General features: G+C 43.6%; 1 protein-coding gene across 1 annotated transcript in view; it reads right to left on the minus strand.

The window, feature by feature from the left end:
- Positions 1 to 22,018, minus strand: part of PID1 (phosphotyrosine interaction domain containing 1) — a gene marked incomplete at its 3' end in the record, with an annotated part of 99,687 nt that extends 77,669 nt beyond the window's left edge. The window contains exon 1 of the mRNA XM_084235598.1: positions 21,875 to 22,018. Within this exon, the coding sequence (XP_084091724.1) occupies positions 21,875 to 22,009 (135 nt within the window). The 5' untranslated portion in view covers positions 22,010 to 22,018. The remainder of the gene's footprint in view (positions 1 to 21,874) is intronic.
- Between the last annotated feature and the right edge of the window lie 917 nt (positions 22,019 to 22,935).

A 22,935-nucleotide genomic window follows, 5' to 3' on the forward strand; every position in this document is an offset into this window, starting at 1 on the left:
ACATCACAACAAGGTAATAGAGAGTCATTTGTTCAGAGGAGATGAAGACGGTGGTAGTTGACTGCAGAAAGCAATCTGGACCGTAAAACTAAAAGTGGAAAAACCATATGATCCCGCAGTTCCGCTCTTAGGCATCCATCCAAATAATATGAAACCATCAACACAAACCCCACATGCTCCCCAGTGTCCGGAGCAGCACAATTTACAAAGGCAAGAACATGGGAGCTGCCTAGATGTTCACTGATGGGAGACTGGGTCAAGAAGATGTTGTCCATATATACCATGGAGAACTATTCAGCCATGAAAAGGGGTGATGTGCAGCCTTTTTCAACAAAATGGAGGGAATTTGAGAGAATGATGTGCAACAAAGTCAGAATGATAAAAACAAAGACTGGACATTTACATAGCAGACAATTTCATATCACAAAATAGTTTCAAAAAACAATGGACATCAGGAAACATCCTGGGGGCCCTGTGGTTAAATGAGAGGGGAGAGGGCAAGGAACTGGGGATGTAAGAGGTGGTGGTGGGAAAAAGAAAATGAAATAAAGAGGAAAACTGGACAACTACAGTGAAATGGAGTTGGGTAAGTAAACTAGCAGGCTTCTTGGGCCATTTCAGGGGGGCATTTGAAGTGGGTGACCATGAACTTTGAGGGACATCAGACCTCCCCACCCATTTCTGGCCACTTCTTCCATGAGACTGGGGTCCGTTTTGTATCACTGGCCCCAGCTCAGCTGCTGGCACCAGGCCGATGCTCGCAGATGCTGGCGGAATACAACTAAAAGTCACGGCCCGTGGTGTCTGATGTATTCATCTCCTGAGTGACCTGAGCAACAGAGGTTACTGTCCCGCCACTCAGAAAGCCAGGAGTCCAGGACCAAGGTGTGGACAGGACCTTGCTAGGCAAGGATCTGCTCCAGGTCGCTCTCCCAGCTTCTCAAATTCCCTTGGCTTGTGACAACATAGTGCTACGTTCTCTCTGTGTGTGTTTCTTGCCCAGATATCCCCTTTATAAAGAGGACCCCGTCACATTTGATTAGAGGTTTTCCCTTCTCCAACATCAACTCACCATAACTAGCTCTACTTGCAGCAACACATAAGGCCACAACCTGAGATACCAGGGTACAGGGCTTCAACATAATAGTTTAGGGGATATGATTCAGCCCATAAGATCTGAACACAAACTTTAAAGACACTATACAAACAAAAAAAAAAGTGCAAAAAGAGGAGCGAATGCCCACTCACACACAATCACTGCAGTGGTCCGACTTCAGGAGGGACTTGCTTCCTCCACGTCTACAGTCCAGGCAAGACGTCCTTTCTGCCAAAAATGCACCACGAGATACTCGGGCCAGACACGAATCTCATCCATTAATCCTACTTAGCAATTAAAATCCAGTCTCAGGAGTCGACACTGTTCTGAGTAAATCACACAGGTCAATCCAGCAAAGTTCAGCTGTGAGAGAGGCTTCGCGTTTTTTCAAATCGCCAACAGGACTCAAGTGGAAAGAAGCATCGATGTTTATCTACCTCGCCATCAATCGCTGTCACACAGCGACTTCCGTGGAGAGCGGGGAGAAGCTTAGCTGTCTTGGAGCCCCTTCATCCTGCGGCTGGGAACGTCCTCTCTGGAGGGAGACTACGCGGTCTTCGAAAAGAGCAATTCAGAATGAACACTGTGTTGTTCGTGGACCCAATCGATGTGTATTAACGTCTGTGCCTCCCAAGTATCCAGATGGAGGCCTGATTTTCATTTATTTAAGGGTACTTAGTAGGACCATCTCTTTTTAAAGGCACACTGTAGGGTCGGTAAATGTTTATCAGGCTTTTCTGCCCTCCTGCCATTAGGATGGATGACAGATCTGCGGTCCTGAGTGCGTGCCTGATGGTGGGCACCTGGAGTGGGGTGTGGGCATATGTAAGTGGGTGCACCTGGGCTGAGACTGGGCTTAGAAGGGCGGCGTCATGGGGACGCCAGCGGAAGAGCAGAGCGGAACAGCAGAGTGAAAGGAGCGGAGAGCAAAAAGAGTGAAAGACCAGAAAGAGAACAGAACCACCAGCGGAGAAGCAGAGGCCACGAGAGAACACCAGAGAGTCCAGAGAGAGTGAAGACTTGCCGGGGGCTGGGAGGCCTGCCAGCCTCCTGGCCCCCTGGTACCCCTGCCTGCTGTATACCTGGTAAATCCCAATAAAAGCCTGAAAAGCCACTGAGGGCTCCTAGGACTCTCTCCTTTACCCGTCTGCTGGGATCACAGAGACCCTGCACTGTGCCTTCCTGCTGCTACACACACACACTGCTCGCTTCTGGGAGAAGGTAAGCAACTCAGAGTGTCATGAGTGAGCTGGCGATGAAGGTTCTGTCCCATCTTATTAGAGCTATGTCTCCACTGATTTATTGAGAACACCACCCCCTGCTTCCAAGTGTGATGTCAGGAAGAGGGGGAGCCCTTCATGCGGAAGGTGCCCTTCATTTTCTGGATCCTTTGTGTTTGGGTGACAGGCCATCACCGATCCAGAGAATCCAAGCGAAGAGTAAACACTGTAAAGCTGGTTTTCAAACATGCAATTCAGTGTAAATACAAGCAATTCAGATTTGCTGCCATTATCGTTATGTGTTTCACTGCTCTTGAAAACTGCCACAATCCTGACTTTTACAAGTGGCAAATTATTACCAAAACTTTGAAACAAAAATGCTAGAAATTCTTAATTTCTCTCTTCTCATGTCATTTTGTAATTTTTTATGGATGAGCTTTTTGACTCAGGTTAGAAATTAGTCCAAGTTCATTCTATAATTAAATGTTTGATTAGAAACAAAAATTAACATATTACAGAGAAGCATGTAATTTTATGAGACTAACTATTTAATCCCAATAAAGAGATTCACCATGGTAACAAATTATCTGACCCGTCTAATTCAAAATGATTTTTTCAAGTTATATAAAAATGCAATCATAATTAAACGGACACATCAAAATGTATGCACTGCACTATAGAAAGGTTTTAAATGCTTGGGGGGGAAAGGAGACATTTTAAATGTACATTTAAAAATATACAGAGACTAAAGATCAAAGCTAGAATTTCTGGAAAAAGGATGAAATGTTGACAATTTTGTCACAACAAACACACTTTGAGCTTTGAGTTCTTTTTTTTCTTAAACTTGGTGACATCTGGAACTGGTGCAGTTAATACATTTTTAATCTTTCAAGTTATCTAGGTAAACGGAACTGGCTGATAGCATTCACACCGGAGATGGCTTTGTTTTAACTGCCAGGTCTAATCTCTCCATCAACCTGAGGTCTTCAAGTGCAATTAGTTTGCTGCTACAGAAGTTGAATGGCATGCCACTGCTCACAGCTGTTTCTCATTACATCTTGATCCAATAATAACTGAATATTGTTTAAAGTTCTGGCAGTGACTACTTAAGAGATGTGCAAGATCAATAAATGAAAAGAATACTTGTAGGCAGAAAGCTGCATCAATTAGAAGCTATTGAAACACAACACAATTCAGTAGGTGGCACTGTTCCCTCATTAGCCTTCTCATTATGTGGCACTGGAGGACTCCATGTGACAACTGCCTGTAATTCATTTCTTCCATGGAGTTCTGGAACCCACATCAGTATTAACATACCAACCTCAACTGTACTGCCTGGTTTCTTCTTGAGATACACAGTCCAGATGAAAAGCCCTAAACAGAAAGCAGGTAGAAAAGCAGAAAAACAGCTAGATTTCACCTCTCAAGCCTTTAGAAAATTAGGTCCGTGTAAGGTTACTTGAAAGAAAATGAATTCTCCATCCCCACTAAAGATAACCCGGGTGACTTGACCTCTCTTATTGATATTATCCAGTGTGCCAACTGAAAATTAATTAAACTAGCCCATGACCAGACTTCTCATCCTCACCACTTTGGGGTAAAATAATTCTTTTCTATTTGGGATGTGAGGACAGCCTGTGCATTTTGAAGACTTAGCATAATCCCTGGCGTCTGCCCACCAGATGCCAGTAGCACCTGCTCAGCTTTGACAGCCAAAACCTACACCAGCATTGTCGATGTTGCCTGGGGGCCAGGGTGAGTCACCTCCGTGAGGATATTTCCAATAACAATGCTTAGTATACTCCTTATCTAATTCTAAAGACTGAGGCTCTGTTGAAATTTTTGAGGCTATAAAGACCACAAAAGAGATAACCAACCAGTCTCCAGTAATTGTCCCCTGCCAGCACACCATGATTACATGAAAACTTCAATTGCATCACCTCATATTTTTGTCTTTAAAGATACTAGAGTATGTGTAATAATAATTGCCTGATCGATTAAAATGTCTCCACACAACAGCACTGAGTTGTAAAAATGTCTTTTATCTCTAAATCTATAACCTGTCACTGATACTCAACTCATCATTTTTCATGGCTATATAGTGTTCTCTCCAGCCAATATGTCAGGATTGTTTTATTTTTTTTTTAATTTTTTTAAGGTTTATATTTATTTATTTATTTATACAAGCACTGGGTACAGTCAGAAGTGCGGGAGGGTGAGAGAATTCACCAGAGCCAGAGCAGGGAGCAGAGCAGGCAGAAGGACCGAAGTACACTGCTGAGGGGAGCAGCGGGCGGCAGGAGAGGTCTGCGCACCATTTGGGACCCTCTTCAGGTGGCCGGGGAGCAGACGGGGATCGAACCGGTGCTGCAGAGGCTACAGGAAGCTTTGCAACCCAGCATTCAACCGCTGCGCCACCGGGGAGGCCCTCAGATTGTTTGAACTAGTGACTTATATTGAAATTTTTAATCTGATCCCAAAGGTTGATGTCAATTACTTTTATTATGTCCCTGCAATAAATTCTCACAGGTTTTTGAGTACAGACTCTATCCTTACACAAAAAGAACCAAAAAGGGAAGGAAGAAACAAAGAAGGAACAAAAAGAAGAAGAAGAAAAAACAGGAGGGGGAGAGGAGCAGAGGGAGGTGGAGGAAGTCTGATGGGGCAGGAAGGGGGATAAAGAGGGCAAGAGAGGGAGTAGTGGAGTGAAAAGCGTGGGGGGCAGGAGTTGACAGGGAGCAGTTTCAGCAGAACCTGATTTAGACTTGAATTTCCTGAGATGCTTCCCACTTTTTTTTCTGTCTTTGGAGAGTTCCTGTGGTTTTTCCTCAATACAAAGCTGATAGCACGCTAACCCACGATTCGGAGAGCATACACTTTGAATTATTTTTTCTATTCAGTTCTTCCTGAGACTAGAAGGTGCTCGTGAAATGTTTACATAAAATAAAAAGTGAGAAACCTTGAAAAGATGATGCAAAGTAAAAGAAGCCAGAGCTGATAGGTCACGGTATATGATTCCATTTATATGAATGTCTGCAAAACACAAAGTCATAAAGACAGGAAGCTGATTTATGGATTTGTGGCTGCCACCGACTGATGGGCAGGGAATGGAGTGTGACTGCTTATTGGTCTGAGGTTTCCTTTGGGGCGACAGACATGGCCTGGACTGGAGATTGTGACAGTGGCACAGCTCTGCGGATGCCCTATGCCACAAGCGACACACTTTAAAATGGCTAATGTGGAAAATTCTGTAATGTGTTTTTAAAATCCATGAATGAAACAAGTAATAAACTAATCTCTCTTTTTTGAAATGATTTGAGTTGAGAGAATTTAAAATTAAATAAAAACAAAATGGAGAAAAGTATTAATAGCTATCTTCGGCATATCCACTGCCTGTCATTGTTTCCTTTAGCTGCTATTTGTCTTGCCAGGCGGCTGTGATTCCCACTTTACAGTGGATGTAAGAGAGACCTAGAAGGTTGAGGTACTCAGGGATGGGAACTTCTGAAGCGTGGAGTAAGAATTTGCTTCTGACTCTTAAAACCTGTGGCCAGGGAACAAGTCCAGATTAACCAGGTGGATAAAACCCTTGACTTTGGGCTTACCCATTTTTAACTACTCAGTTAACTAGATTCACACAGTCCACACAGTTATTTAGGAAACCAGAAAAGTCGCTAAACCTTCTTCCCAACTGAAACTTCTTATCTCAAGGGACGTGCCATTTCTCAACAGAAAATAGGATAAAACAGAACATACAATTCTAAATTCTCCATCCACAATCATCTCATGAACAGGATAATGTCTTAATCACCCCCTTCTGCCAAATGAGATGTAATCAACCAAATTAGCTAGGTCACTGGAGCTGGGAGGAAACATCATGGAAAAAAAAATCCACAAAGCTTTATGCATCTGTGACTGACTTCAAGATTAAGATTTCTTTTTTCCCAGGTTTTTTGATAAATCATTGACAAATAATATAGGGTAACTTTAAGGTGTGAAATGTGATATGTACATGACAAAAGGTTTAACATAATAAAGCTAGTTAACATATCCTTCCTATTACACAATTACTGCTTTAGGTTATTGTTTTGAACACATTTAAGATCTACTGCATAACAACTTCCAAGTATATAGTACAATATTATTAACTACAGTCACCATGCTGGGATGTATTCATCTTAACCGAAATTGTGGACCCCTCAATTGACATCTCACCATATCTTTCATCCCTCACCCCTGATAACCATGATCTAAATCTATTGGCTGGTTATTTTGAACTTCAGGGACATAGGTCACCAAGGAAACTAGAGTCAGCACGTGACCTCCTGAGAAAATTCAGATAAAGATTTCCTCAAAATTCTTAGGCCTACAGTAACCTAAACCTACACCCCACAGGAGCGGAGAAGGGCAGCAATGGGAACATTTACGAGCAGGTTCACGTGTCCTATGTCAGAACTTACCACATATCTTTTCGGTAATCAATGTTTTTCTTAGAGAAATGAGCCATAAACTAAAGTATACACAACAGAAAAAAATCAACTCCCTTAAGGCAATGTTTATTCCCAACTTTCCTATTAAACTGTACTTTGCTCCTCACAGTGAGGGGAAAGTGCAGAAGGAAGATGAGGATTTTTTTTATATATACATTTAAGAGCGTCAATCAATTTAGTTCATGACCCTTTCTCTTAAGTCACAAACCTTTACAGATGGCATCAATTCCAAATAAAAATAGCTGCACGGGGCAATGTCCCTTTCTAGTTCCTTCTAAGTAGTTGGTCTATTCAGTATATTTGAGGAAGGCCCGGCAACAAAAGTGCAGAAAGAACAAAATTATTTCTGTCAAATAAGTTCTCCAGACTTGTGTGAATATGCTGCCTAACTGTAATACACCTGTTTGAATGGAAAAAACTGTGGCCCTGTGTGTGGAAAAAGAAGCACGATCATTTATCCTTTCGTCGTTCACCATAAAACATATTTAAGTTAATTTCTAATGGTAAAGAGGGCATTTACCTTTTGCCAGAGGACCAGATTTCAAATCAAGGACGTTAAGCCCAGTCTAATGTTTCCAATTAGACATCAATGGTTTAAATGTAATATTTCAAGACAGAAAAATTAAACAAAGGCTTGAACTCAATCTACTGCAAAGTAAATCCATCGTCAAGTGCTTAAAGACAAAAAGAATCAAAGTAGCAAAGAGCAGACCCTTCCACACAGGAGCAGGTGCAGGGCTGCCCAGGGCACCGCTCAAAGCAGGTAACGGAAGCTCCACCCACTGGCATGGAAGCTCCACCCACCGGCTAGAAGAGCGAAGCTGTCTCTCCACAAAGCACTGTGCTTGGCTAATAAGGAAATAAATATACATCAAGGCCACTGAAAGACGCCGTGAGGGGCTCCACAAAGTTCTGTTTGAGAAACTGGAAGAAAGCAAGGGGGGTGGGGTACCTGCTGGAGCAACAAGCAAACACTCAGTCACTCTATGTAGACCTGGCTCAGAGTCTGAAGAGGACCAAATGCAAACAGAGGGCTGAGGTGCTTCATGCCACCCTCTGCAGAAAGCACCGGACCTCAGCAGGCAAAAATGAGAAACTCAGTTGCTGGAGAAAGACAAGTTCTCAGGACCCCAGAGGATAATCAACAGCAAATGGCCTATGGCCTCCAACGTGATCACATCAGATGCTGATTTGTAACGCTGTACACCTGAAACCTAGAGAGTGTTAGCAAACAATATTAGGTCAACAGCCCTTCCCTCTCCTGGACCCCCCCAAAGGAGGGAGGAATTCCTGATGAGGCTATGTCAGCAGGTGCGAAGACCAAGCTGCCTTCTGAGCCCTCAGAGCTTGTTAGACATTAATGGACATCTTTAGCTTTACTGGGGTATAACTGATAAATAAAAATTGTATGTATTTAAGGAGTACAACGTGAGGCTTTCTGTACACATTTCACATGTATACAATTGGAAATGACTGTTACAATGATGCAAACAACCACCTTCATCACCAAGCACAGATTATCTTTGTGTGTGTGATGGGGACATGGGAGAGCTCCCCTCCAGGTACCATGCTTAGTGAAATGAGACAGGCTCTGTATGATTTCACTCCCAGGCAGACAGTGGAGAAACTAAATGAACAAGGAAATTAAGATCAAATTCTTAGGGTATGAGAATAAAATAGTGGTTAGTAGGAAAGCACATGGGGATGGCTAAGTTGGTAAAGGGGTGGATGGCATGCTGAAGGGGGGACTAACCTTCGGTGATGAGCATAACATAGTGTGCACTGATGCTGACTTATGACGCTGTACGCCCGAGATGGAATATTAGACACCAATGTTACGTCAACATTTTTTTAAAGATCTGCCTTCTTAGCAAATTTCAAGTATACAGCACAATATTATTACCATAGTCACCACGAGGTCCCCCAAACTTCATCATCTTGCATAAGAGAAACATTGGACCCTCTGTGAACCTCTCCCTGCCCGCCTCTGCCCCGGCACTCTCCAACCCAGGTTCCATGGGTCTGACTATTCTGGATTCCACATCGAAGGGAGATTGCAGTGTTGGATTCTGTGTGTCCAGCTTATTTCCCTGAGCAGAATGTCTTTCAGCTTCATCGATGTTGTTGCCAGTATTTCGGGATTTCTCAGTTTTTCTCATATACTATTTAAATCCCTGCTCTTCTGGGGCTTCCCTGGTGGTACAAGGGTTAAGAAACAGCCTACAAAGCTACCTGCAGCCACTGCAGCACGAGTTCAATCCCTGGCCAGGAAGCTGACCTACATGGCACAGCAGATCTCTCCTGGCTAGCCCACTGATCCCTTCAGCAGTGTATTTCAGGCAGTCTGCCTATTCTGCTCCCCACTCTGACTCTGGTGATTCCTCTCACCCCCCCCCCACACCTCTGGCCTGTACCCCAGTTCTTGCATACATAAATCTTTAAAATAAATAAATAAACCCCTGCTCTTCCAAATGGGGCCCCTGCATGTCCTCCTGGAACTCACTAAAATACCCACTTGACAACAGGGTGATCATGGAACCAAACCTGGAGAGCAAACAAGATGCCCGAAGTCAAGGCCCACGGTGAGCAGTGCCACCTGGCAAGAGAATGACAAGGTCCCCTCCTCAGCAAAAGCAGGATGCTACCTGCTGGGGACTTTTTGTTGTTATTCTCTGGTGTCCATTTCCACTTCTTCCCCCTACATATCCGACCGCCCTTTGGTGCCCCAGTAGATCTGATGGCCTAGCTCTGCCACAGAACATCCAGGCTAGGACAGCAGGTCCTGAAATTACAGTGCTTTATTCAACTTCCTATGTTAAAAGGTGGATGGGGAGGGGGGGAACGCTCCTGGCTAAGGGTGAACAGAACCACATTATTCCAGAACCTACTTTCTTTCTATGTCATTGTGCTGAAAGTTAGAGTTTCCAAGAACCTAGTGACACCATTAAGTGAGGACTCACTGTGTGTTCCAGCTCTGGGCTGAAATGGCCTGTCTGAATCTGGACAGCTGGTCTACCCCGATCTAATCAGGGACCCTCAGTGCTTGTTCTGGGCAGATGACAGCCAGGATATAGGAGAAGGAAAGGAGGCAGGAAGCAGGAGGAAAGGGTAAGAGGGATAATGGGGAAAGAGAGAAGGGAGTAGGAGAGAAAGGGAACTGAAGAAAGACTTAAATAAAGAGAAACCAGAAGGAGAAGTGCAAGCAAGAAAAGGGGGAGATGCAATTTCCTACAGCAAACACTCCCTTGGATACATATTCTGATTGTCCTGACGTCATTGTCAAGGCACTGAGCTCACATCTAGTCACACTTCAAAGAAGGAACAAAGAACAGGGTGTCCCCAATGCTGCCCTCTTCACAGGGACGGTGTAATCAATCATTAGTGAACAAGTGAAAGGCTGAAGCCAAAAGACAAACCACTACAAATTAATGAGCTAGGTGAAGAATCTGTTATCCGGCACATACAATGAAAATACATATTTCTCCTTTCATAAGATTTGGAATTTTCGCTGTTTCAGTAGTGCTGATCTCAGCACCTCTTTCTCCCAGGAACCTGTGCTGTGACCTATAGAACAAGATTAAAAACAAACAAATGCCTTCATCTAAATAAATACCCACCACTAAGAAAGTCTCTTCTTCCTGCAACGAAATCTTGTCTACAAATGTGGATCCGAGCCCAGATCACCAGCCATCTTGGTTATAATCATTGGCTGCTCACTGTCAAGATATCATAGAGCTCAGCCAAGGCTTGATGAGTGGCATTTCATTTTGATATCTAACATCCAGACATAAGTGCTTCTGATGTGTTTCTTCCCTTATCTTATTTCCTTATGATAGAGTAAGAAGAAGCAGTGTCACTGGAGCAATATCCAGAAAAGAAGCCGATGGGTAATTCCGCTTTTCCACCCATTTATGAAGAAGGTCATTCAGCCTGACAGGTCAAAGCTTTCACACCTACCACCTGGCATCCAAGAGAGGAATCTGATCTATGTCAGAGCATCAGACACAAGTGCACCCCTTTCTCCTCTGGGAACAACAGCAAGTATTAGTGAGGGGTCTTGCATGCTCTTCCAACAGTTAGGAAGCAACCTTGGCATCTTTAGGACAGAAGTCAGGGTCTTTGTCTCCCAAGTTCACCACGGACACCCCAAGGGGTGCACAACAGAATCCCCTAGGTTGGCAGCTGAATATATCTGAATGTCTAGTAACAGTTATTTTTACTTGCAAAAATAGGAAATAAATTCAGCATTGCTCATGCTTAAAACACAGACACAAGCACCCTCTGCTAGTCAGTAAGGAATCCACAGGGACACTCCCTCAGTGGATTGATGGGACACGTAGTCAAGTTTTGATAAAAACTCAGTTGAGATGTCTGTAAACAAATGGCAGGTTTAAGAGAGTAAGGAGACCACACATGTAGCAAACAGCAAGCAGACGGCTGAGGTGACACGTGGCCTTCTCTGGCACACGGCTGTCAGGGCTTTGTTCCGGAGTGACCAGCTGGGTCAGACATGAGCCAGCAAACAACACTGAAGTCACCAAAACCCTTCGAAATCGTTCTTGCATCAATGTCCATGTAAAGAGACTTGCCTAAACGAATGGAACTATGACGCCATCACAGTCAACAAGGTGTACGCACAGTGTGGTATATATTTAGTGCATTCTTCTAAAATTTCCATATTATTTTATTTTTTTAATTTTTTAATTATTTTTATTTATACAAGAACTGGGGTACAAGCCAGAGGCACGAGAGGGTGAGAGAATTCACCAGAGACAGAGCAGGAAGCAGAACAGGCGGGTCTACTGAAATATGCTGAGGGGAGCAGCGGGCAAGACAGGAGATGTCTGCCTCACCATGTAGGAATCTCCCTGGTTGGCCGGGAATCGAACCTGCACTGCAGAGGCCACAGACAGCTTCACAGTGCTGCACTCAACCCGCTGTGCCACTGGGGAGGCTCTCCATATTATATATTTTAACACATACACAGATTTGACTTCTATGTTAATAAATTTAGAGGTATCAGCAGTGAATGTGTCTTTTGCTTGAAAGGATGTATAAGTTAAAAAGAAAATAAATCTATAAAATCCCTAATAGGGAATTTGAGTGACTCTTTATGAATAAACTAATTTTTTCTTTGTCCTAATGGATCTCTAAATTCGTTTCCTCTGTGTTTTTTTTTTTTCCTTCAATGAAGCTATTATATAAATGGCAGGGTGAATTATCTCTCTCCTTGCTCTATACTCTGATGACCCTTGCTAAGAAGGAAAAAGAGAAACCAAGGTTCGGTTAACATAATAACTAAATGAATGAGATTTTTTCCTAGAGCAAAGAGTCTACTTTTATCCAGATAAAGGTTTGTTTGTCTTAAAGAAGATTTATGTGGAGGGTTCTGAAGCTTCCTGTTGCTTCTTCCTACCCCAAACCAGATGCTCCTGATAAGCCAGGACCCTGTGGGGATGGAAGGATCAGGATGTAAAGTGACCTTTAGGAAGTCACTAGAATGTGAATGAGGAAGAAAGCACAGAAGAGTAGGGTATTTTATGCAAGTAATGTCTTTGTAATCATGGACAGCACCTTTCCTGCCCTGACAAACATCACAGAGATAGCTAAGTGGCAAGTATGACAACACCAGCACTGCTCAAAAGTGTCATAAAAACAAATTTTGAAGAGAAAGCATTAACCAGTCAAAGTGGGGAGAAAACTAATTTCAGTAGAATCTTAGATAGGTTTGTAGTTCCCAGGATGATAAACTTCACGTGGCCCCATTACTTCCTGGGTAAATTATTTTATAATCCCTGGATTTTGGCTTGTAAAGGTACCTGGTGACCCATAAATACCAGTGTGACCAATGTCTCATTCAGAGAACTCAGCACACACAGAAGCCCAGACATCATCTCTTGCCAAGAAATGAATGTGTGATATTTTCAGTAAAAAAGAAGTGAACAGCCAGAACCCCAAGGAACACATCTGTACCTGTAGTCACAGCAATTTTTTTATTTAATAGCTAGGTAGTCAGGAGCTTAAATATTCAGAGCTGTACTAAAAATATCAGTTCGTATATGAGATTGGGTGATGGTCTTTCTATAATCTAGCTTATTTATTGACTCATTAAAATCTGTATCTCATTTGCCACCATTTTGTCTATAATTCATTTAAGCCAAGGGGAGCTGTATTTGAGTAACAAAGGTATTGTATTTATAGAGCTTTGCTCTTGAAGGAGGTCCTAAGTACTTTATAGAAATCTCTTTAAACTTGAAAGTAAGGTAAGGATCACCATTTTCATCATAAAGGTGTAAAACAAAGAAAGTTCAAATAGCCAAACTTAGAAATTAGGGAGGGCTTAACATTGTAGAAAGGATTTCTGTATAAAGATGGTACACTGACTTTAAATATTTATCTCTTCTACAAAAGCCATTAAATTGATTGCAATGAACATTTTTAAGTCATCAGCACAAAAGACAAAATAAATGGAAGAGGAGGCAGTAAGCAACATACTAGAGGTTTCAGCAAAGATTTGGAATTGCAGAAAACCCAGTAAGTCTATACACCTAAGCCATATACTACAAAGCAGTATTTTTATCTAGTCTAACTGTATCATGTTTCTTATTTCTCAAAAGGTTCCAAAATTTGGAGAAGAATTTTAGTTAAGATTCCCTAAAATACCAAGAAGTAAGAACTTCCAAATTGAAAAGTCCAATCACCTGTCCATTGTATGGTTAGGGAATAAAAAATCACAGCAAGGCACAAAGACAGTCATGAAATTTCAAAGCACCAAGAACACACAGAAAACACAAAAAACCATATAGTTGAGGGAAAAAATGTCACATGCAAATGAACATTAGAATTTGACTCAAATGGGAACCAATTTCTTAATAGTAACAATGGATAATAGAAATCTATGGGCAGTGATCCACAATCTTAAGTAGGAATTGTCTCCAATCTGCATTTCTATGCCTAGCCAAACTGCGGAAAACATGAGGCTAGAATCAGGTACAATTTCGCTCCTATGTGGTATATAATGAAACAAGACGAATAAAGAAAAGAAAAATGTTTAGACTGAAAGACCAAATGAGTGGTTAACAGAAGGGAAGAAAGGGCAAATCAGGTAAAAGAGGCCAATTATTTGGTGAAGGATAGAATTGGATGTTGAGTGGTGAACACACATGGTAAATGCAGATAATTTACAATGATACACACCTGGAACTTATTGTTATAATACAATGGTCTTCAATAAAGATTTTTTTCTTTTACGGAAATTTTTAGATATGCAAGGTACATGATGTCTACTCCTTAAAAATGTGCTCCAAAAAACCAAGAAGTAAATCAAAAGAAGAAGAAACAAAGGTGTATCTACCATAGGAGAGAGAAGTCCCAGAGTTATAGCAGCAGAGACAGTCTGGTCTGGTAGAGGAAGACAAAGGACTCTGGGAGAAAAAATGTCAGGAGATTATAAAGAATGCATGTCTCCATGATTGAGTAGTTGAGTAACATATTCACAGGTATATGCGAATCTAACAGAGATTTAGGGGAAAATTAGGCATGCATGCATGTAACATTACACAAATCTAAAAATAATAAATCATACATCAAAAAAATTGAAGGATAAAGGAAATAAAATCATGGTGTTTTAACTGACTCTGCAGTTATTACACAGCTATTGAACACTAAAATTTCAGAAGTAACTTTATCAAGAAGAGAAAGTAAGAGAAGAGGGTAAGGTTATTATAGAACTATATTTTTAGCTGCCAAAATAATCAAAAGATATACCTAAAGTAGGGAAAATATGGAGGTGAACATAAGATTACATGGCTAAACTAATTATAGCTTCCTCTTCAAGAAGAATTGGAATGTGACAGGAATGAATGAGAACTAGAAATATTTTGTTTCATTTTTAGTTATTATTTGATGTTTTGTCTATGCAGATATTTCTTCAATAAAATTTTAAAACTTAGGGGGCCTCCCCTGGTGGCGCAGCGGTTGAGTGCTGGGCTGCGAGGCTGCCCGCAGCCTCTGCAGCGCCGGTTCACTCCCCGGCTGCCAGCGAGGGTCCCCCCCACAAAATAAATAAATAAATAAAATTAAAACTTAGGGGAAAAGTCACTTGTAAAGCAAAGCTGTTTATATGATACATAATATTCACAATCTATATTGCCTAACACTTTCTTATTTAATATTCATTTTTTCGTTTGACAAACAATAGATTAAACTAGAAGCAGATTATCTTGGAACATATGATTTTGTCAGTACAAATACTGCTAATATAAAAGCTGAATAAATAGTGAAAAAACAATGTAATCAAAATTGTTAGATAGGATAACTATATGTATATATACACCTATATATGAGAAATCTTATAAATGTTAACTTCCTATAATTAAACATTAATATTTGCAGAAACCAGGTATTAGTTTGAAGTTATCAAAATTTTGTTACCATCAACAAGATGTACAATCTCTGCTGGAAACCAAAAAATGTTTTCTCAATGAGTTTTTACCAACCTAATTGGTTTTCTGTGGGGTGTTTCTGCAAGTTGCCTAACAAATGATGTCTATCACAGAGAAACAATATTTTGTCCACAGAATTAATCCCGAAAAACATGCAGAATAATTAGCATATTTTCTAAATATATAAACCCTAAATGCAGATAACTAAATAAATTTTCATAACTAAATCAACAAATGATTTCAAAGACAAACTATCTAAAAAGGAAAGCATGTGGGGAAAACAATTCATTACAAGGTAATTCTCGCAAGCCATGGACATTATCCTCATAATATTTTCCATATCGTTTTTAAAATCATCCTTACAACTTCACTGGGACTGGAACAAAAACATCACCCACATTCCCTGTGGAGGAAAAGTGCATTTTTTTAATGTGGAATACAGAGACAATAACAAGGGATCAGATGAACAAAACCCAAGACATCTGACTGTAAAATTAGGCTATGTGGGGGAGGTGGAGGATGGAGAAAAGGGGAGAGGACCCATGGGCGGTGGTGAGGGACCCTTGGGTGGTGGTGGGGGACCCATGCGTGGTGGTGGGGGACCCATGGGCAGTGGTGGAGGACTCTGGGAGCCTTGGTGGTGGTTGTGGTGTGGTCACGTGCATCAGAATCATTATTATCTGAACATACATGTGAATCACAGACAGTGGTTCATGTCAATGTTACTGCAATAAAAAGTACCATTGTTTAATGTCTATGACACTAAACCACAGCAAACCACAAATGTTCGTGACTTCTGCGCTGTGATTCCATTTCTTTTTCATAAATTTTGACAAATTTCATAAATTTTGAGAGCGCAACACTAGAACAAGATACTTCTACTGACCAAGCCTCCTCAGTTTTCTGGTTTGTAAGCACTGTTCTGAACTGTAATCAAAGAATGTCCTTAAATGAATGATTAATTATGTGCATTATATTTACTTTTGCTTGGGAATTCTTTCATTTCTAGAACCCCCTTTTATAAGATGATGATAATAGTCGGCTGAACAATGGTTACCCAAGATATTAGGTTCTAATCCCTGGAACTTGGTTACCCTGCAAGGCAAAGGGGTCTTTGCAGATTTTAAATCAACACTAGTGAGAAAAGGAGGTTTTCCTGGATTACCAGTGGGTCATAAATCCAATCAGTGTCCTTATAAGAGAAGTGCAGAGGGGTATGTGATAAGACAGACAATGTGGCCATGAGGCAGACGTAGGAGTGACATGGTCGCTAGCCAAGGCATGCCTGCAGCCTCTGAAGCTGGAAAAGGTTTGGAGCTGACACTCCCCGGGACCCTCCAAAGGGCTAATGGCCCCTGGGTTTCAGCCCATGACGCTGGTTTAGAGCTGCTGGTCATCAGAGCTGTGAAAATAAATTTCCATTGTTTTAAGCACCAAGGTTGCCACTGAAGAGCCCTCAGGACACCAGTATCTCATCCTGGCAAATGCTACAGTGACTCTGCTGATCACACCAGACAGCCTGACTCCAGGCAAAATACATGGAAAATGTTGGTTTCCTCATAGTTACGGAAATTCTGCTTTGGGGGAAAAAAAATCTAAGTCAGTGGCATAGAGAAAGCTGTTTTCTAAGATGCCCAATTTAGGATGGAGCGTCCTCCAAAGAACTTTCCAACCAGCTTCTCATCCAGAGACACCCGTTTTCTTTAATATTGTTAAAAGCTGATTACAGAAGTAATATTTGTTCATGGTTGAAACTTTGCAAATGAGTAAAACATCAAAATTTCACCCATACCCTTGCTATCCAGGCATCACCTCTGCCATATTTTAGTACTAGCCTTTAATAATGAACGTTTGCTTATAATTACATTATTGTTATTTTATTTCACAAAACGGGATCCTAATAATGCTCTGCTGTCAGCTTTTTAACTCACTGAGTACACTGTAAACTATTTCCACATCAGAATAATTTCTTCAACAGAATCTTTATGACTGTGTGTTTTCCAAGGTATTATTATAGATCAGAAACATAAATAATAACTCTTTTAGATGTTTAGGTAGTTTTCCCAGTTTTCACTAATGAATCTTCACTGATCTTGCAAGAGAAAAATTTTAAAGGGAGAAGTAACATAAAATAGGCAGTGATGCTGTCACAAATGTGGAGATGCAGGGAGATTAAGTCTTACTCTGGCTGAAAGGTTAGCAGGTTTTTATGCCATATCTGGTTCCTTAGAGTAAAGCAGCCACTTGCAGCCGTAGCCCTCACAGTGTGTGGGACACCAGGAAACAGGCACTCTCGAGGTGTCATGGATCCCACAGAGAACCCCTCGATGGGATCAATACCTCTCCCGGACCATCAATCGTGGGGAAAAGTGACCTCACTAAAGTCTGACATAGGCAAAGAAAGGACTTGTTCAGACACACTTTTCAGCCAGCCATGTGGTTTAAAGCCTCTCTTTGGACAGATGGGAAGACTCAGGGGTCACCGCAAGGCATGGGGTCACGGGCGAGGAGCACAGGCTGTGGAGCCAGACAGATGAGGTTCAAGTCCAGGCTCTGCCAGCTCCTCGCTGCCTGCCGCACCCTGGGACAGCCCAGTGGCCCTCCCTGGGCCTCAACTAGCCCATTTGAGAAATGGGGTGACCAGGGGCCCCTGAACCATCAGGCTGCCTCGAGGACTAAACGAGTCCACATCATGGTAAGCACAAAGTTGGGGGTGCACATCTTCATGCATAACTGGTCACTCTATTTGTTTTACCAGAATTCCATGACCATGTTGAGTATCATCACCACTGTTACCATCACTTTCTGAAGGCGCTGAGAACTCTCCTGTGAGTCTGGCGCGAGTCAGGCAGTCCCTGGCAGCAGGTGGCACTGTCTGCAGGGGACACGTGTCTGGTACAAAAACTACAGAGCCCAGTCCTGCCTGACACGTTGCCTCCCAGTCGGCTATAAACCCGTCTGGCCTACCAGCTCGCCGGTGCCCAGACGCTCCTTCCCACCATCTCCCCCTCCCAGTGTGAGTCCATCATGCCCTCAGTTTGCCCTCAGCACACACCAGCCTGGTTCAGTGCTCAGACACAAGACAAGGGGCGGGCACCCTGCCCAGTAAGTGACTGGGCTCTGGGCCCCGGCACTCTGCTGGGTGCCCGTGTCCAGAGAGCAGCCCCCGTGGTGGGTGAGACCCTGGCTCTCACCAGCACTCGGGGGTCACTGTGGGCGCTGCCAGGCCCCACACTGCACGACCCTCAGCACAGCCCTAGAGTCCGTCCTCCCCCAGCGCACGCCACACAAGGTTCTGTGACTACTGATGGCATAAATACATGCTGACAAGCCAGCACCACCGCGGGTGCCGGGGCGCCGGGCAGCAGGAGGGCCGACAAGCAGAATCAGGCCCAGCCGGACCCCTGGGCAGCTCCGACCTGTGCTGGTGGCCGTATCCTGGTGGCCCCCGTGAGTGGTTCGGCCCCATAACTCCAGTCCAGGGAACAAAAACGTGGCAGCCAGAGAGGGGGACACACAAAGCCCCAGCTGCCCACACCGTGAATAGCCTGGCCCGCGAGCCCATCGGGACCCACAGGGAATACAGATCAGCGGGAAAGGGAACTCGGAGACGAGCCAGGCCTGGAGGGTGTTAACCGTCGCCCGCCCTCCTCTGCTTCCTCCTGCCTCTCTCCCTCCCAGGCCAAAGCCACACAAGCTCAACTTGAGAGCTGTCAGGCAAAGGAACCGTCCTATGTGAAGGCAGAGGGTCGAGGCCTGCAGCTGGCCAGGCCCCATGTGCTCATTGTCCTGGCCTGCGCAGGGAGAGGGGACAGGGCGAGGGAGAGGGAGCGCTCCTTCTGCAGCTGGCATTTTGTGAGCAAAGTGACTCTCAAGAGGCGCAGAGGAAACACTGCACTGTGTTCGCGAGGCTGTCGGGAAAGCGGGGCCCGTCTGAAGACCTGAACCAGAAATTTCTGGTTTTTTAATTGGTTTGTTTTTATTGCAATAACATTAGTTTTCAACCCTGTATGTGATTGAGGGGTACACAGGCTCACCCCTCTTCAGATGTGTGGGAAACAGAAATTTCAAGGCTCAAAAATATGACTTTTTCTAGTTAGTTTTTTTTTTTTTTTAAACAGAAAAACATGGCTCTGAAGACCAATGTAAAGAAAGTGTCACTCCAGGACCTGTGCAGTTAAAACTTAACTGTGTAAAGTGTACTCAAGGCAACAACATGAGGTTGTTGAGGAAAACCACCAAAAACTGGCAGTTTTCTTCCCTCCAGGAGGGGTGGGCCCAGGCCCCTGAGTCCAGGACTGTGGTTGTCTACACCACATCTCCTCAGGACTCCTTGGGGTGCAGGGCTCATAAAATGTTTACAGCCCGGTGGAATGTGTTTGCCCTTGAATGCAGGAATTCTTCCTTGTGTCCAGCAGAAAGGGCCACTGACTTTCCTTCTTCTAGCTGGTCCAACACCAGGGCAGCCCTCACGCTCCCTATCCCTGTCTGAATGCCTTCCACTCAGTTCAACGTCTTTTTAGAAGTAAAATCAATGAACCCAACCTAAGACCATGTACAGAAAAAAAATTACTGTGTGAATCTCAAAGCCTACACTCCTTTTCAGAAAAAATGATGGTCATGGGGCCTCCCTGGTGGTGCAGGGGTTAAAGTATCAAGCCATCAAGTTATTGCCAGTCACTGCAGCACAAGTTCGATCCCCAGGCAGGGTGCTACCCCACATAGTGCAGCAGGCCTCGCCTGTCTCACCCGCTGCTCCCGTCAACAGTATATTTCAGTCAGTCTGCCTGTTCTGCTCCCCACTCTGTCTCTGGTAAATCCTCTCACCCCCTGCACCTCTGGCCTGTACCCCAATTCTTGTATGCATAAATAAATATTTTTTAAAGAAATGAAAAATGGTGGTCCTTGTTCTCCTAGCATTCTCTTCTCTCTCCTCTTTCTTTATCTTCACCCCCCATACGTCCATTCGTCTATCCATCTATGTAGAATTGCTGTGTCCTTTTATTCTGTAATTGTCTGTAACTGCATTTTCTTTCCTTCCCATTTAAACATACTCTAGACGTTATCAAACTAAACTCTTCTCCTTAAACTTGTCCCTACAAATTTCATCTTGCTTCTGAGAGAGCATTTTGTCCAACACGAACAGATTCAAAATGACTTTAGAAAGTCTCTAGGGTGTGCATCACATCCTTTCATCTCCCATGATTTTAATTTAAGGATTTTGTAATTATTTTATATCATCAATTCACCAGCAGCATCACATACAAGGGGACCCCATGCCCGGTTGGTGGATCCTCTCTCTCTTCAGATGAAGCTGAGCCACTAGCAACTTCACTGTGGAAGCCAGAAGTCACCTTCAGAGAGTGGCCATTGAAAAGCGGGTTGTAAAAAGGAGGCCTAAACTTGCTGGCCAAGAGCCCTCCAACGGTTCCCACAGTTAGAGGGCAGAAAGCTAAACTCCTGGCCTGGAAGAAGAGGCTCTCTACACCCAGGCCCCTGCCAGATCCCACCGCTACCATCTTCTCAACTCCCTGGGTACCCTGGCCCATCACATGCCATCCTAAAGCCCCCCACAACCTTTCCACCTCAGAGCACTAGCACCCCCTCTTCTTACACAAGTTCTCCACAGACTGGCTTTCTCAGCAGCCACTGCTTGTTTCCACTCTCTCCTCCAAGGAGCAGCTAATCTCCATAAAGACACTGGTGGGTCTTGCTCACACTGGGCCCCCCAGTGTCCCAGAACCCCTTGGGCGTCTGCGGAATGAATGGGCGTGTGTGAGGTGCGTGCACACCCTGTCACGCAGGGGTGCTATAGGCTACAATCTATGCAAGAGCTGGGGAGGGGCCAGACATGGGCCAGAAGGCCAACGGGCCTTTGCTTCCCTCACCTGGAAGCCGTAAGGAGAGTGTGTGTCCACCGGTTATAAAAGATCCACAGGCCAACGTGCAATTTTTTGCTCTTCCTTCATTTTCACTACTCAAAACAAACTTCTGATGATAAAATATGCATAAAACATTTTCCTCGTTACTTCTAAACCAATTACTACACTCATCAACTCTTGGAATATCACAAGAATCCAAACACTTGCTAAAATTACACATTTCCTTGTCGTTTTGTTTCCAAGTCGGCATTACGGATCCCACAAATGAAAAATGTCTTTTTAATGGATTCTGAGACATGAATATTAGTATAAATCTTGAGAGTTGAAGCAAAACAAAACTGTGAAGTTACCCCATAGGACGCTGAGTGTGCCACTGTTGGAAATCTTGCTTTTGTTCAGTTACTTAAGTTTTATCCAGTTTGCAAATACAAAGGGAGGCATTATCATTAAGGATAGAACTTTAGTTATGAAGCCCAAAGTTCCCCAGAGCTATAGAAAATATGGCGAGAATACGATTTTACGAGCTAGACTAAATCGTATGCCTTTACTGGGTATTGAAAGTGCCGTCAATGCTGGTACATAAAGGAAAATCAGGGAGGAAATCCATACTACCATCCCTTGGTGAGCTAATTTGGAGTCATTTCACAGCTTTAAGAAAGGCACCATGGTGAAAACTGTGCCTTAAGAGTCCACTTCCTCCGTCTGTCCCTGGGATGGTGCACCTGCTATGCCCAGGCCCTACCTTGCAGCCGCTGTGAGCCCTGGTCTTCATCAGGGGCGTGGTGGTGCACAGCTCGATGGCCTCGGGCTCATGGAAGATGACAGCTGGGAGAGGCTCCTTCTTCAGTGTGAGGACATTCAGCTTGGACTTCAGCATGGTCTGAAAGTGCTGAAAAGCAGAAAAAATAAGCCAATTCAATAACCCAGTTCAATACTAGACATGACCCGTGGTGTACTGTAGCACAAAGCCTGTGCAAAATCTTTGTTATTGTAACTGTTTTCTGGGTGGCCAAGAGGTAGTTGGTAAAATGGAAGGAAATCATGGTCAGGACATTCCCAAAGGAACCCGCGGGAGACAGCCGAGTGCGCGCAGACGCCGTGAAAACATGGGCACAGGGGAGGACCTCTCTCCCCTCTGGCAGGACCAAGCTCTCGAAGTCCTTCCAAGAGGAGAGGAAATCCTGGAGATGCAATCCATGCTGAATGAGCAAAGTAAAATGTGCAGAAGAGAATGCTAGAGGAGCTATCTGGGGGAAGTCTAGACCTAAGTTTTAAAAAGGAGAAGGGAAGTAAGAGAGCCAAGACTTCTGTTCTCTGCCTTGCCCCAGTTCTGCCAGGCCTGGGCTGCACGATTTTAGGAGATTCACTACTTTCCATGGCCTCTTGAACCATTTTATTTGCTGTCTCAGGCCAGGACCCTACGTAAATATCCATTGTATACGCCATGCCTGCTGGCACTAGTTTTTGAAGTGTGCTCAGAAACCAGCCTTATTTAATCATGGCTTATCTAAACCACCCAGGCAGCGCTGTCTTAATTTGCTCTATCACAGCAGCTTCCAAACTGATCCTGCCACTTCCAATCCTACCCCAAGACAAAGTCTTGCCACAGCAGCCAGAGGAGCCCCCTAAAAGCTAATGATGCCATGCCATCCCTCTAAAACTCTCCTCGGTCTTCTCAGAAAAATCCTAAGTCCTTCCTTGGTCTGTGAAACCAGACATGACCCATGGCCTCTACTTTCTGATCTCATCCCTCTCTCCTCACTCCCACTCACCTGGATTCAGTCAAAATAAGTGGCCTATTTA

Source organism: Talpa europaea (assembly GCF_964194135.1).
Source record: "Talpa europaea genome assembly, chromosome: 1".
NCBI lineage: Eukaryota > Metazoa > Chordata > Mammalia > Eulipotyphla > Talpidae > Talpa > Talpa europaea.